The 17,004-nt window shown below is 34.4% G+C and overlaps 1 protein-coding gene across 3 annotated transcripts in view; it reads left to right on the top strand.

Moving 5' to 3' along the window:
* The window catches only part of LOC116996510 (CUB and sushi domain-containing protein 3-like), a 614,657-nt gene that overhangs the window by 263,829 nt on the left and 333,824 nt on the right, over positions 1–17,004 (top strand). For all 3 annotated transcript variants that reach the window (XM_033060271.2, XM_033060262.2, XM_033060252.2), the window contains 2 exons: positions 8,108–8,232; positions 10,382–10,503. In XM_033060271.2, coding sequence (XP_032916162.1) covers positions 8,108–8,232; positions 10,382–10,503 — 247 coding nt within the window. The remainder of the gene's footprint in view (positions 1–8,107; positions 8,233–10,381; positions 10,504–17,004) is intronic.

Below are 17,004 nucleotides of genomic sequence, written 5' to 3'. Positions count from 1 at the left end.
CTTGTTTCACATAATATACTAATTTCACATTATGTTTACAAAACATAAAGCACCTTAATAATGAAAGGAAAAAAGACAGTAAGAAGGGTGATAATTTTAAAATTAATTGGTTTTATTACACTCACGTTTGTGTTCTACATATTTTGTATTGTACATATCACACAGCACACTTCTAAGCATTTGAGGGTAACACTTGGAGTAATGTGGATGTACAAAGATTTTACAAAATTATGATACTTCATTGTTTTACATAACTTCTTTTATATTTTTGTGTGTGTGTTGTCTTTTCTCCTTGTAATCAAGCAGTGGAAAGGATTTAAAATTACATCCTAAGTAGATGTGCTAGCTAGCCAACAGTTATTAGAATTTCTCAATTTGTCATAATAGTCTCCCCATTTTCTCTGGTTTTGAGAAAAGAAAAAAATCGACTTGCTTCCAAAAAAGCTTTTTAACTAATTTTATAAAAATGTAATTTCTAATATTAGCTTGCGAACAATCAAAAAAACCCAAAATATTTTCAGAGAAATAAAAAAACTATATTTAACTGTCATGCTTTATGCAATCATTACTTTGGCTGGTGTTTTGTATTTTAACTTCAAAAATATTGCTTGAGAGCAACTGCTTTTGACAGACAACCTTTCAGTTCTTTCCCAATGTTCTGTGCAATTGATCATGGAAAGACCTACTTACAAAAATTATTCTAGTTAAACTTATGTGAGGGCAGTACCTCAAAAAAGATGATGATGATGATCAGGCCCTCATCTTTCTTTTTAGACCAAAATGTTAATATTTCAGTTAGCATTTTTTACCTGTACACTGTATCAGGCTTTCCTATCTCAAACACAATTAGGAGAAAATGAAAGGCATTCAAATTTCTGAACAATAGTATAAAAAGGTATACAAGATATAAAATATATTTTCCAGTGTTTCTTTACCCTAATTTCTCGCTAATCTTGGTGACATTTTTTTCTCTAAGAAAAACAAAAAGAAAAAATCCCCAAATTATCTGTTTGGATTTATAGTTGCAAAGTACAGCACTAGTGCACATTAGCAAAGCACGCACGTTTAGCTCAAATTGAACACTTCATACATTGATAAAGGTCTTACACAGAACAAAAGCAGACTAAAAATTCTCAGCAGACCTAATGAAATTCCTTTTTAGGTTAACCTGGTTTCAATTCTTGTCATTATGGTAATGGTTTTTCAATTGCTTCATAAGCTTCTAAAGTAAGAATGCTACATACTATTGCTATGTTACATTTAATTAAATACATCTAGTACTGTGAAAAATCCTTTCCAGGCTGGTCTCTACCTGGCAGACAGAAAAATAGCACATGTTCACCTTTTCCTTCTTGAAATCACTCTCTCTGTAATGCAAGAAATGGCTTTACTTTAAGTTTTCCTCTTTTTTTTTCTTTTCTGAAAAGAAAGTGACAATTCCAATTACGAAGTTTTCATTTGAAAACATAGTATTTTGAAGAAGGATTTAGTTCCATCTGTACTAAGATCAATCAAAATTTGATTTCTGTAAAATTTAATATATTTCAGAGAAGAGCATGCTCTTGTCACATCTCCTTAGCTTTCTTCAAATGTGAAGGTGTAGGTTTAGAAACATTGTCTTGCAGTTTTATTTCTGATTACAAACAGTACCTGCTCTCAGCACATTCATTTCCTCTTGTATGGCTCTTACACAGGTTTACAAAATCTGTAATTCAAGCTCTCAGACAAACTGGAGCATTCCATGATATTATTTGGGGCCTGTAATTCCGTATTTACACTTTTGGTTTTCTAATATGTAAATTCCCCATAGCTGTATTTTGGAGTATTAAAGGTTGTTTCTGATGCTAGATGCATATTTGAGCATAAAAAGTTTTGCGTGTTGAAATTAAGTCAAGAAGACTTACTTATAGCTACCAGCTTTTCCCGTACTGAGAAAAACATTCTATTTCAGAAAGAAAAGTTCCCTTCCCTAGGAGTTTCTTAAAATTTTGGACACACTAGTGATTATTTCACTGGAATTGGCATTTTATTTTACTTCTCATCCACTCAAATAAACATCTTTTCCGTGTGTCCAGTTTTAGAATCAATGCCACTATGTAAAATTATAAGATGCAATAGATAAAGCTTTCATATGGTCGTTTCTTTTTTTTTTTTTTTTGGTTTTTTTTTTTTTTTTTTTGTTTTTTTTGCTTCTTATGGAATAAACACATCCAGACTGTATTATCCTCGAGCAGGTGTTTTATTATGAGGCAACCATGTTCTTCCACCACCTTCTCAAAGTTCTGTCTTCATGACATGAATAAATGAGCCCATCTCTATCCCTGTACCTCTACAGTCTGGATTCAAAGTCTGGATTTTTAATCTAGGATTTTAAATTAGATTGTGATCAAACCTGTATTGCAAAAAAGCAGTGAATACTGTTGGACAAAAATGCTGGTGTAGTCTTAAAAATGCATATTCTCCTGACAGAAGGAAGAGTATGAAGTTTATGATAAGGACAGTTTCATTTACCAACAGGTTGATTTACAGTATAACTAATGATATTATCTTCTTTCACTTTATATTATAAATCAATGTATGGTTATTTTCTTTGGAAGAATGAAGTTCAGCATTAATTAACGAAATTGACTAGAAGTTTCACACTTGATTTTCCGTAAATCTTCTCTGAATAACCTATCCTTCTCTGCAGATATGCAATGTGAGTTTCTAGGCTTGGAAACTTGAAGACAAACACCCTGAAAAATAACAAAATTTGGCTTGCAGCAAGTGATATGAGGCTAGTTTATAGGGGATCTGTGCACCTACCACTTTTTAACAGTTAATTGGTTCCTTTTTCAAGGACAAGTGTCTACCAGTACACTTTGTGTCTGACAAGCTTTGTGAGAAAAGATGACACTTATAAAAAAAAAAAAAAGCTGAATTACTAATTACCTCCATAGTGTCAAGAAATTCTCTGAAACTGAAATTTACTCATCAGTTTAGTTTTTTTCAGCACACAGTAAGGATTTTCCTTGATTTGAAGTTTGGAAGAATTAGATATTCTAACATCATATCATGGAATCCTAGCATTTTGCAGTAATATTTCCAAGTAGCGTATAAACTGATCTGTGAAAATGTTCCTGTGGATGTTCTTTACTTCAGAGAGATGCTGTGACTTAGCTCAGTTCTCATACTGACTCAAAGACAACAGTAGAACCTATCTGTAGCTTGCACATAAAATTTGTGCATCAGTAGTGTGTAGAAAGTTGCTAGGTTAAAAAAAATCACTGTTCATAATCTTGAAAACTTGCATGCCTTTAGTTTCTTTTGTTGCAGGTGGAAGAAATATGTGCTGTAATACTGATTGCTTCTTTATGCTACCATTAAAATATATGATATTGCTAAATTTATAATTTGATAGAGATGGACTTTAAGAATTGGTTGTTTCTAGCTGTACATTTTCTTCTATGGCTAAAAATGGTGTCCTCTCTCAAATTTGTTCAGTTGCAGGCATGAACCAAATAGGTTAGTATATCAGAAAGATGGTTTTGATTCCTTGCATAATTGATTATTTTTCAACAAGAATTTAGAAAACATATCAAATAATGGAGGAAAATAATCTAAAATGAGGTTGTTTGCTACACAAAAGTCAACAATTAAAATAATATCATTCAGCATAAAATCCATGTGCAGTTAAAAATTTTAAACTTGCTTCTTCTCATCCTTTAGAGGTTCTATATTTAATTTTGGACTTCTTACTGATTTAAAAGTGGAATCCCAAATTTGAGGCAAATGATCAAAAATTTTAAAATAGATATGAAATTAAATATGTATCAGATCTGTATACTAACATTTAATATTTATTAATACATTTTTCTTAATAAAAATATATCCAAAATTTGGGATTTTTTATGAAAATGCAAACCTAATGGCAATCATCATTTGCAAATTTCTGTTTCTAATTGGACAAAAGAAGTTACTGAGGGACACTCACATTAAGCATTCATTTTTGGAGTTATGAACTGTCTTAGCACATTATGTTATATATGCAAAAGCTTAGCATTAATTCAGGACAAATTAAGAGGTTTATATGAGTCATAGAAATATTGATTGGAAGAGTCCTTCAGAGGGCATCCAGTCCATCCTCCTGACCAAAGCAGGACTAGTCAGATCAGCTGTGGCTTTGTTTAGAAAATCCTGAAAACTCCCAAGATTAAAGATTTCACAAGAGTTTGATTATGCTATTCCAGCTCTGCCCTCCTATATTGAAGGAATTTCTTGTAAAGTAAAATCTGAATCTGAATTGTCCCTTGCATATTATCTGGCATATTTAGAAATGTTTGGTTTCATTATCTTTGTAATGGCTCCTGAAATCATTATGGTCTGCTATTAGATGGTACCTAAGCTTTCTCTTTTTCAGTCTAATTAAGCCTAGCTGCCTTAACTTTTTACTGTAGGTCATATGCTTTAAACCTCTGACTGATCTCTGAACTCTTGAGTTTTTACCAATTTCTCTCTTGAAGTGGGAGACAAAATATTTGGCTTAATATTGCAGACACAGCTTCACCAACTGATTCACAATTTCACTTGATCTGCTGCCACCACTTCTACTATTGTTAAGTATATAGTTTGTTTTATTCAGGATGAAAATATGTTACTGGTCAATAGTGCAGAACATTGTACCTATAGTTATTGAGTTTTGTGAGGTTTCTCTTTGCCCAGTGCTGGACTTTCTCAGGCTTCTGGATTGAAGCTCTGCTCTTCGGTGTGTCGGCTACTTTTTCTACTTTAATTTGATCCATAGATATATGGATCCATAAATTCTGTCTCCCCATCAAGGCTGAGGATGAAAATATTACACAGCATCAGACCCTACATTGATTTCCTAATTCTCGATTATTACTGTCCACCAGCTGAATATAAAGCGATTAACTCCTACTCTTTAAGCACAGCTGCCAGCTGACTTTGAATATGTATCTATTCAGTGTGTATTTTGTCAGCTCCATAGCACCTTGCTCTCAGAAACATTGCAGACGTTGAGCACTGTTACCCTGAGCTCTGCTGCATCTACCACAGGGCTGTGTAGCCAGTCACTGAAGAGTTGGAGTCCATGATCCTTGTGGGTACCTTCCAACTAAGAATATTCTATGATTCTGTGAGTCTCTGATACTAGAACATTTGGAAAGAATTGAAATAATTTCTATTTTTAAGAGTGTATAGATAATGACAAAAATACTAAAAAATGGCAAGCTTGACTATGCTTTTAAGTTCCTGAGAGACATATTTTCTTAACATTTTCTTGACAAGCTCTCTATTATTGTCTTTTTTTAGCTGTTCTTCCATAGGAACTGATCTCCTACTATTCTATTTTCTCTCTTAGACTGGTACTTTATCATCTGCTTATCTAATTGCCCTTAGTAGGTCTCCCTCACACAGCATATATGTCACAGATTTTGTAAATTATCCAGTCTGTTTGTGAGCCCAGTCTTATGCTTGTAGTCATATACTATTAAATACCAGTTTGATATCAAAACTCATTTGGACAAGTGGAATTCATAATGTGAGTGTTATTTATACTTTTGTAGGTGTTAGAAATAATTATCATGCTCGTGCAGTCCTCATAATCATTCAGACTTCTGTGATTTTTGCTGTTACAATTTTTTTACCAGGAGTTTAATTTAAAAAATTATTTACTTGTTGATGGTGTACTTCCTGCTTGGCATTTCCTCTTTAAATCAGTCCATGCCTAGTTATAGGATATATATTTCTGTGTTATTTTCCTTAAAGTGTTCCTTTCTTTTCCTAGTAATAAAGACACTCAGATTTTCTCAACATGACCTTCTGAAGCTGATAATTATGAAAATATAATCTTGAGAAAGATACTCTTATCTTCCCAATTGCCACCTTTTGAACTTTCCTAACCATATAGCACCTGTGCATATTTTTTTTTGCATTAGTTACAGATAATCCTTGTGTTTCACAGTTTTGAAATATCCTCCAACTCTATGATCTCCCTGATGGCTCTTTTTCTTCAGTCACCTATGAAAACCTTTTATCCTTACATAGCAAGGGCCTTTACTTTGTTGTTTTTTTGGTTTTTTTTTTCAGTCACTCACTTTTAGATCTCCTTTTTTGGTGGATTCTGCATCTATTCTTTGTCCCATTCTTTCATAAACATCCTTACACAAACAGGAACTGTTTTGGAATAGTTTATACGACTATTACTCACTGTCAAATCCTCCTTTTCTGAGATGTCTATTCAGGTGACTATCATCTTTCATGCCCTCATTTTTTTACTGTCTATGTCTCCATAAGGCCCAGGTACTTTCCAGATTTCACCAGCTATTTTGTGCTGACACCATTCTTTTTCAAATACCTAACATCTCTAATTCCCTTAAGTTAATTCTTCTTCTGATAAATGTCAATCTTTTTAAATAGCTTTTTTCATCATAGATGCATTTGAATAGATTACTAACAAAAGTTATTCTCTGGAATGTGTGCTCAGCCTTTTTATTTTTCTCTCTGCCTTTATGAATTGAAGAATTTCAGCATTAAAATGGCCATCTACAAGGAAAGAAAAGCATGCCTTGCTCTTTGCAAGCCAAACCCTTCAGAGAAAAATTAATTCTAGTATATCTTTTGGAAAAAAATTAATGTCATACCTTGTGGGATCAAATACAGTTTTGAAGATTTCAGCCAAGTAAATATTGACACTTTGTTTAGAGAGATTTATGAACCATATGTTTCTACCAGTATGTAATATATCAAAGACAGGAAAATGTCATCCATCTGAGGAGGGCCAGACAACTACATGGCTCAGAGTATTATACAGGAAGGCTACTATAACAAACTCTTGGGGAGTTACTGCACATTTAATCTTAAAATACACAGAGAGCTGCATTCACAGTGTAGCCAAGACCTTGTAAGTCATGTGTATATAAAAACGTTTGCACTTTGCAGCTCTGGAAGACAAGCCTTTATAAACAGCAGGCTGAAATTATGAAGTGTAAGATACTGATGACAGAGAAAGGCCTGATGTATTGGCTATTTTCAACTGTAATCAGGATTTGAAACCATAATGATATTAAAGGAAAATAATTATCTCAAGATATACTTTTATGTGTTGATTTATTCAACTTTTTCTAACAGAACTCCCCCTTTTCCCCCTTCCCCCATCCCAATTCTCCTCTCAGAAAAACTTAACAAACAACAAAAAAACTGAAAACAACAACAACAACAAAAGCAACCAAACAACCAAAAGAAAACATCAAACAAACAGAAAAGAAAAGAAAACAAACAAACCAAATTTTTTTTCTGGACTTACTTACTTACTTTCTGCAGCACCAGATATCATATGAAAAAGTACAGAATCACGTTACTGGCAAGAGTACAGAGGCTACTTCTATGAAGTTAACACTTCACTGCAAGTTTAATTAAAATCTTAATCTACTAAGCAAAATATATATAACTAGTATTTTTAAAGTAATCCAAATTAATATAGGATACTCTTATTAATAATATACTATTTTAAATACAAGAAACATTATTAATATCCAGCCCTTTTCTCTGGTATTTTGCTCCCCCTTCCAACGTCCCCCCCCCGTTCTAAAGTTAAAAGCATCAGATTTCCTCAAGAAGAATCAGGACTCGGAAATATTCACAGCATATTATTTATATCCGGAGGTCTTTACTGGGAGAAATAAAATGTTTATAATGGGAATTTCTTTTCCAGTCGTAGTTGACCTTTTGACTTTTCTTATTGTATCACTTTCACATTCTTTCCTAGCTTCAATTAATGTAAATAACTACTTTTAGTTGCACAATGACTAGGTTGGTCAAATTTTTGCTATATGGAGGTCTGAAGTTAGGTCAGTAAATAGTCACTTGACCTCCAAATGACTGTTAAAAGAGGTAAAACAGATCCAGACAAAGTAGGGCCAGAGAGGGCTGAACATTGTGCATTACCATGCTAGTACATAGCCTTCAGCATTTTACTCTTGAGAGCAGAAATTTCTGGATTACATATTTGTATTGTTTGTCAAGACTGTCATATCTAAAAGGATGGGAAAAATGGACTGCTATCTATTTGTTAAAAAATGCTTCTTTTTATGTAATTGTTTGATTTTAGCTTGGGAGCAACAGTACAGTTCTCCTGTGATGAAGATTATGTGCTACAAGGTTCCAAAACTATCACCTGTCAGAGGATAGCTGAAGTTTTTGCGGCATGGAGTGATCATAGACCTGTGTGTAAAGGTAAACAGAAATTCTTACCCTCACAGTGATTATTCTATTTGGCATCTATGCATTGTTTGAAAGCCAGTCCTATTAATTTTTTTGTAAGTACCTAAAATTTTAATCCTAGTGTCCCCACTTTCTTAGTAAAAAAGGATTCACTTCTGCTGTTTTGTTTAACATGAGCATTGTATTTCAGTATGCTTGTTCAACTAGGATCCTTACATTATGAATTTTGCTTAATAACAAGCAAAATAACATACGTTTTATAAACAGATAAATTCTTGAATTTAGAAGAGATAAGTAGTGGAGAAGTAAGTCTGCACTTGATTTTGACCCTGAGCAAAAGGATAAAGGGCAAAATATTCAGTAAAATAAGAAAAGCACAAATGAATGTTGCTGAAATTATTTGTTGACTTAATACAGTGGCAAGTAGTATGATGAATACTTGAATCAAGGAATTAGAGCATTAGTGTTTCAGTATATATCAGATATTAATATATAATGAAAATATAAGTGTACACAAATACACAGAAATTGTCCTAACTGCAACAGGCTTTTTTTTCTGGATTTCAAACTAAAATACTGAAAGTAAATGTCTGTTAGGAATACTTTGAATCAGTATAAATAATAGACATTGGGGGTCAAAGACTTAGATTCCATTCTACTATAGAGCAACAGGGTTCCTTTGGGACCTTCACTGTGTGGCTACACCAAGAAAAGGCAGCAGAGGTCATAACTCTTCTGCAGCACACAGCAAAGAGTTGTGCTTTACGTCCCAACTCTGCCCCAAAGGATGGACTCACATGTTCAGATGGAGCAGCAAATTGTCTAGAACATTCACAGATTTTTCCCTTCTGACTTACTTCCCACATACAGATACAAGCTGCAATTTCTTATTAAATATATAGACAAATGCCAAGCTTGACATTAGTCTCACTCATGACCCTAATGTCTGATCCTAAATGAGGAGCCTTCCTCTCACCTCTCTAACCTCTACTTCTTTCCAGGCATCTGGTGTCACTTTGAACACACTCATCACCACAGTATTGTTACTCTGAGGGTGGTGCAAAAGTGACATTTTTTCTAGAGGCTAATGTGAGGGAAGGAACAAGTCTTCATCCAGCAGCAGCTGAATCTTCCTGTGCTCAGTATCAATCAAATGAACATGCTTTGTGAAAGTGCAATGCAACTCCAGGATTATTTCACATATCTGAGGGCCAGTATTTTATTCAATTATTCAAGATGTCAGAATGCAGTGAAATAAATAGTTCTTTACCTTTTGCAGTTTATGTGGTGTCATAATAATCACTGGAGAAATTGGATAGGCTCATGTTTCCTTGAGGTTGCTTGTCAGTTTTATATCTTCATGAAGGAAAATTTAACCATTAGAGCATTCAGCAAAGATCTGAATATCAAGGAAATACAATAAAACTATTATTGTCTTCAACAGACAAGGAATTTAGTGCCTTAAAAGTGTCATTTGAAAGCACACAGGACACAGTTTATATCCTTTGTATTATTTGTGACAGACATGCGAGCTACATAAATAATGTTGTTTGGTTTTTTTTTTACCTGACATGCTATTATAAATAACCATACAGACTTTGATTTGAAAATAAACTCCCTTTGTAATCTTTAGAGATAGATAACACTGTTTTGTGTTAGTCTAACTTTTATAAGCTTCCTTTAATCTTTTCAGTGCTTTGGCCATCGATTCAATGGGCTGTACAGGGGTTACAGAAGAAAAAAAATGCTGACATGCCATACACCAACACATGCAAAAAAAAGCACATATGCACAGTGTTAAAAGTGATCTTTTTTTAACATTCTATTTAAATTTGTCTTTCAAGACATTAGTGAAGGTGTCATAAGTTAGTCCTTGAAGAATTTTAAAAATAAGTAGGGCAGTTTCTGTTACTGTAGTTACTGTTTTTCCTCCAAATACTTTTTTTTTAAAATAAGATTATATGCTCAGACACAAGAGGTCTATTTTATTTGGTCAAAATAATTAAATATGAATGTTCTATTCTCTAGTAAGACGTGGCTCAGTTTTTGTTCAGTAGTATTTTAATTCTTCACATAATGACTAGAGTAAGTTAGAGATAGGTTTATGAATCTGCTGCATGCATTTTCTGTGTGAATTAAAAGATGAACTTTCTTTTTGCAGTCAAAACTTGTGGATCCAATCTTCAGGGGCCCGGAGGCACTTTTGCATCACCCAATTTTCCATTTCAGTATGACAGCAATGCTCAGTGTGTATGGGTCATCACAGCTATCAATACTAATAAGGTAAGTTAAATCTTCTGACTTTTCTTAAAAAAAAAACTCAAAAGAAACAAATCCCCTGTCCCCCACCAGCCCTAAACCAACCAAAAAAAAAAAAAGCACACATAGACCATAACATTTTCACTTATAAAATTAATCTCTGCAGTCCAGGTTTTGTACTAGGTGCATTTCAGATATTTTAGAGAAATGTCTGATACTAGATGAGTACGGACAGATGTTAAAACCTCATTTCCCCTAGGATTTTTTTACTTTTTGTATACCAAGTAGATGCTATCATGTTTTTATGTGGTTCTCTAACTTAGTTCCCTGTAGCAACTATCCAATGGTATGAGGCAATTTCATGGGCCCACTAATACTGTGTTATAAGCAGAAGAGCTACTTTGTGTATAAGACTGTTTATATCATGTTTGGCCTTAGACTGTGCGAGAAATCACTGAAATTCTTAAATTCATTTTCCCTTCATGAGGAAACACTCTGAAGATATTTATTTCATTGTCTCAACCACTGTATTAAAATCCCATGTACTTTATAGCTACCTTTAAAACAAAAGTACTGAAAGTTCTGATAATGTCAGATGAGTCAAAGCAGAGCAATAAAGCTAAGTTATGACACCAGTTGTCTTTAATTTCAAAAACTAGACACCTGGCATCAATGGCTATGTTCTATTTCCAGATGTATCATTTGAGGTGTATCAACTGAGTATAATGGACTTGTTTAGAGTAATAAAACATAAATTAGCTGTGCAGCTCTGGAATATTTTGTAAAAGACTATTATGGCCTGTGTTTACTGGTACAGGGATATATTCTACCTCTAAATTTTGTTTTATATTGCCATCTGCATCACATTCCATTAACTGATCAGACAGGCCTATAAAGCCCACTCTTTGCACCTGAATTCATCAGAGGACTCAGTGAAAACTCGAATATTTTCAAAATTTTAAAAATCATTTCACTACCCTGGTGTATTTCTCACCCTAACTTTACAAAGTCCTGTCTGGAAGCCATCCTTATGCTCCACTTTGGTAGAAGAAAAAAAGAATATTTATACAACTGATTAGAATTTGATAATGAAAATTGTAAATGTGTTTGGGAGGGATGTTGTTTGTTTGTTTGATCCTTGTTCCAAGGACTGTTTATCAAATGCATGCAATTTATAGGTCATTAAAAAAGTGTCAAGAGTCCTTGAAAAATTATTCTGCTTCTGTTTCACAGATGGGCAAAAAGTTAAGATCCATTTCTAATTCCAAAGAATTTTCATATTTTTATTTCCTTAATTAAAAAATATTTGTGAGCAAGATGAAATCTGTATACACATCTTGAATTTCTGAAAGTTTTGTCAAATGTGCCAGCTGAGAGAATTTAGTATCATGCTATTTGAGGAAATTAAACACAGCTACTACACTTTGTGCAAGTTCTTTAAATGGCCTGAAAATCCCCAGTAAGCAGTTGAATTAATTTAAGACCCATAAGGCCATAATTTGCATAAAATGTTTTCCTTTCTTAAATGGACCAAGGGCATGTCTACATAACAAAAACAGCCAGATAAGGTTTTAGACATTCTACCACTGGTAGAAGCAAACCCTTGAGCTCACAAACTGGTATGTATTTACTGGCAAGTCACAGGTGACTGCCAGTTTAAGATATTAATGACTTGTAGATTAAAGGATTACATTCTGCTGGTATTCATGTGTTGATGCTGCCTTCCTCCTCCCTTCCTGCCAATTCACAGGATGGTGATGCAGTGTTAGCTTCAAAACCTCAGAATTTCATTTTTACCAAAAATATTTTTATGGAAATATTCAAAAACACTATTCCACAGTATTATTTTCCTTTAAAATATCCAGTTTATGCATTTCTAGAACTGCAGAAATTTAATTGAACAAATGCTTTTTCTCTGTTTGTCAGTTTGGTTGACAGAGTTACAGAATGGTCGAGGTTGGAATGAACCTCCAGAAATTCTGTAGTTGAACTCACTGCTCAAGCAGAGCCACCTAGAGGCTCAGACAATCCTGAATATCTCAAAGGATGGTGACTCCACAACCTCTCTAGGCAACCAGAGTTAATGTTCACTCACCCCCACAGGGAAAAACTGCTTCCTGATGTTCAGAAAGAACCTCCTGTGTTTTAGTCTGTGCTCATTGTCTCCAGTCCTGTCACCGGGCACCACTGGAAAGAGTTTGGTTTCATCTTCTTTACATCCTCCCATCGGGAGATTATAGACTTTGAGATTCAGTGATCCTCTTCTTCTTTACTGTAAGCAAGCCCAGCTGTCTCAACCTTATATGAAAGAAGTTACAATCAATCCCTTAATCTTCTTAGTGCCCCTTCGTGCACTGTCTCCAGTAGCTGCCTATTTTGCTTGTACTGGGCAGGTGCAGTTGCTTTCCTTCCTCTCAAACCACTTGAAAGAAAAGGTTGTTCCATATATAAAAAATTCTAATTCTAATGAAAATAAAATTGACCCTCTCTTTAATCAGAGATCATGCCTGCTATAGTTCAAATAAAATGTACTAAAGTGTAATTCTACACCGATTTTTTTTTCCCCTTAAACTCTAAATACCACAAAATAGCATATGACCATATGAAAACTGTCCTATTACCTGAATGATAACAACATATAAGAATACATAGTTTTAATACTTGGGGATGGATCAGATTTCATAGGTTTAACCTCTGCTGGTTCAGTAAAATACTTCAGTATATGCATGCTTCAGTTTGATTAGATTAGTATACATGCATTTTGATTTTATTTACAAAGCAAAGTTTCAGTAGCAGGATGGCTGTAGGGGTGACTTCTCTAGGAAGACATCAGAAGTTGCCCCCATATTAGACTGAGACAGTTCTAGCTGGCTCCAAGACAGACGCACTACAGGACACAGCTGAGCAAATCAGGCAAGCTGGTGGTGCCTCTGTGATAACTTATTTGAGTAAGGGTAAAAAGCTGTACGACAGTAGCTGAAGGAGATGAATGAGAATACCCAAGAGAAATAACCCCACAGACACTACGGGCAGAGCAGAAGTGGAAGAAAGCACTCCATGCTGGAGCACAGATTCCCCTGGAGCCTCTGGAGAGTGCCATTGGTGCAGATTGTCCCCTACAACTCATTGAAGTCCGTGGTGGAGCAGAGATCCACCTGTGGTCTGTGCAGAACCTGTGCCTGGAGAGGTAGGTGTGCCTGAAGGAAACTGTGACCCCATGAAGAACCCAAGGGTGAGCAGGTTTCTGGTAGGACCTGTGATCCCATGGAAGGAGCATAATAAAACCGATTTTGAAGAACTGCAGCCTGTGCAAGAGACCCGTGTTGGAGAAGGGTGTGAAGAAGCCCTCCTGTGGGAGGGCCCTAACTTTGGAGCAGGAAAAGAGCATGAGGAGGAAGGAGCAGCACAGATGAAGTGTTACAAACTGATGCAGCCCCCCTTTCATGTTCCCCTTTGCCAGTTTGGGAGAGAGGAGGGGGAAGAGGAGTCAGGAACAAAAAAAAGTGAATTTGAGCCCATGGAGAAGGAGACTGGGATGATGGTGGGTTTAGTTTTGTTCTTATTTGTCACTTTCCTACTCTATTTTTAATTGTCAGTAAATAAAACTAATTTTCCCTAGATTGAGTTTGTTTTGCCCATGACAGTAATTAGCGAGCAATCTCCCTGTCCTTACTTTGACCCACAGATTTTTTCTGGATTTCTCATTCTGTGCTGCTGAGGGGTAGTGATGAAGTGGCTTGGTGAGCATCTGACAGCCTTACTGCACCTTGAATATTTATCTGTCTTTTCAAATATTTAAATACTCTGAAGATATATTGTGAAAACAGGTCACTTACTTAAAATTAAATATAAAATTTTATATAAAGCCATAACCAGGAATACCTGTTTGTTGGTGGTACATTAGTATTATACCAGTAGTAAGAATGCAAAGAATTAATGTTAAGTTAAGCAAGTAATTTTATTTCAAAGTATAAGTTGGACACTGTTTCTGAACTTCTGTAATATAGCACTGAAAATACTATACTCCTAGTTAGATTCATCACAGGCAGATTGTAGTACTAGGAGCTACCTTAATAGCTTCAGCATTACCCAGAAAATACTGTTCTTTGTATGGTATTGGTTGGAATAATTATAACTCTTTGATATTGCAGTGAAATGCAGATACACAGGAATTATGGAGTTTTTAAACTAAGGAATAGATAAAAGGTTTGCAATGTTATCTGGAACAACATTCATATATGTTTATAGTTTTCAGAAAAGGTGTCTAGCACTGATTAGAAGAACATTAACTTGTGGAAGTTAAAAGAAAAGGAGCTCTTTATACAAGTTAGAACAACTTTTTATGATGTATTGAGGAACTTGCGTGCATAAAGCCTTTGCTTAAATAATCAAAATAATAAATGTGTTTAGTTTCGATTTATGCTAGCATTACCTTCCTGTTCTGAACACAATACTGCTGGCCTTATATGGCTGCTAGAGGACATACTAATTGGGGAAAATAATAGGCAAAATAAGTATTAAACCGTGCTATGAAGTAGGATGATAATAGATAATTTGTATAATGGTAGTGAAGGGTCCAGGGGTGGATTTTTTTGTAATTTGTCCTTTTGTTCTATATTGTGAAAATGTTATTTTTTGATTTGATGCAGGAAACTTTTTTCTTCTATTTAGTTCAGTTGGGGGGTTTTGTTGTTCTGAGTGAAGATTGTATGTTGAATGTGGATGTTAATGATAGTTTGTGCCTTGAAGTCAAAAAATATCAATGATGTATAAATGAAGATTTGTCATTAAAAGTTTTTTATAATGACTACATGAAATAATGTGATGGTATTCATTATAACATGACGATAGAGAACCGCAATGGCTTAGTGATCTTGGTACTTCAGAACTGCTACTTGTTGCATCATTTGCAACAAAATAACTTGGAAACTGAGACTCTTTTAAGGGAAAGTGCAGTAGATGAAAGACCCTGAAAGGCTCTTTAACTGTAGTGTAAATGGATTTATCCAGGGCTGAATCTAGCTAATTTTCTCCCTAACTGATTTCAGAAATACGTTTGATAACAGCACCATACAGATGAAAGCAATGTTTCCCCAGTCAATTATCTGCCTCTTTAGTTTTGTACTGCACTATGGTTGGTCCCTTGCCTCATGCAGTTAATCAGACACACTTTTCATGCCCAAGCCTTGTTGACAGTGGAGTAGGGCCATAACTAAAAACCTCAAACATGGCCAGAGAGGGCAGTAAGTTTGCTATGAAAAGTAGAATAAAAATTGTTTGTGAAAGGAAAGTCATGTGGACAGAGTAAAAAATAAAACTCATTGCTGAAGGTATACTGATGTATCTGATGTTATCGGTGAGATCCCCATATTTTCATTGTTCTTATGCATGTTTTTTTGAATTCTTATTCTTATATCAGGATCCTGTTCTCTGGAGTTGATCTGTTTGAGAGAAAGCAACTAATTTTTCAATAATTAATATTATGATTAGAATAATTATAAACTATGATGTACAAAGCTCTGAGTAGTGATTCAGTGCAGAAAGTAATATAGGCAATTGATGCATAACTTTGCAACAGTGTAATATCTATAGTATCACACCAACACATTCTTTAAACCTTCTGTATGCCTTGTATCTTGCTTTGTTGCCCTCTTGTGAGGGGTGGTTGAAATTCTCTGTGAAGAGTCAGTACCTATACATGTAAAGCTTCTCCAACATCATATGATGGAGGAATTTTATGGACAGTTTTCCCATTTCTGGGTTGTCATAACATGGTTTCCATATAGTTTTGTTGTTTTTTGTTTTTTGGTTTTTTTAAAATGCACTAATGAAGTGATTGTTGCCACGTTTATCCATGGCTACTCTGGAATCAACAAAAGCTTTGTTGATGAAAAATAGCAGAGCTATTCATGAAATAGCAGAACATTCATGAAAATCATACCTTTCTGTGGAATTCTGAAGAAGCAACAAAATTTAAATTACTTTATTTGTCCTCCAGTGTGATGCACATATTATTAATCTTTGAGTCCCTTGAAAAAGTTCTTATGAATATCTGAACAGAAATGAGAACAAGAATTTCTCAGTTTGGGCTCCATTTCATTACATCTCTCGCATCTAGTAAGGGAAATGATAACTGAATATCATGTGGGATATTGCATAAACTCATCAATTAGGGTCCAGATCATGCTATGTATTGCCAGTAATTTGTTCTAATATAAGGAATGGGATAATTTTATGTTTACATTTTGAGTAGAAAATATTTGTATTTTCAAGATTTAATTTGCATTTCCTCCCTAGCACAATTTTTGTATTTCTTTTCTCCTATGAAATTAAACCCTATTTTCCTTTCATTGTTTTATTTAAAAAAACAAAAACAAAACAAAAACAACAACAACAACAAAAAAAAAAACCAAAACAAAACAAAAAACCAAAACCAAAACCAAAACAAAACCAAAACAAACAAAAAACTACAAAATTATGAATTTTAAATTTCTGCCAGGCTAAAATACCAGTGAAATCTGAATT

The sequence above is a fragment of the Catharus ustulatus genome, chromosome 1, assembly GCF_009819885.2.
Source record: "Catharus ustulatus isolate bCatUst1 chromosome 1, bCatUst1.pri.v2, whole genome shotgun sequence".
Classification (NCBI taxonomy): domain Eukaryota; kingdom Metazoa; phylum Chordata; class Aves; order Passeriformes; family Turdidae; genus Catharus; species Catharus ustulatus.
The sequence above is the reverse complement of the archived record's forward strand: the minus strand, read 5'-3'. Positions and strand labels throughout refer to the sequence as shown.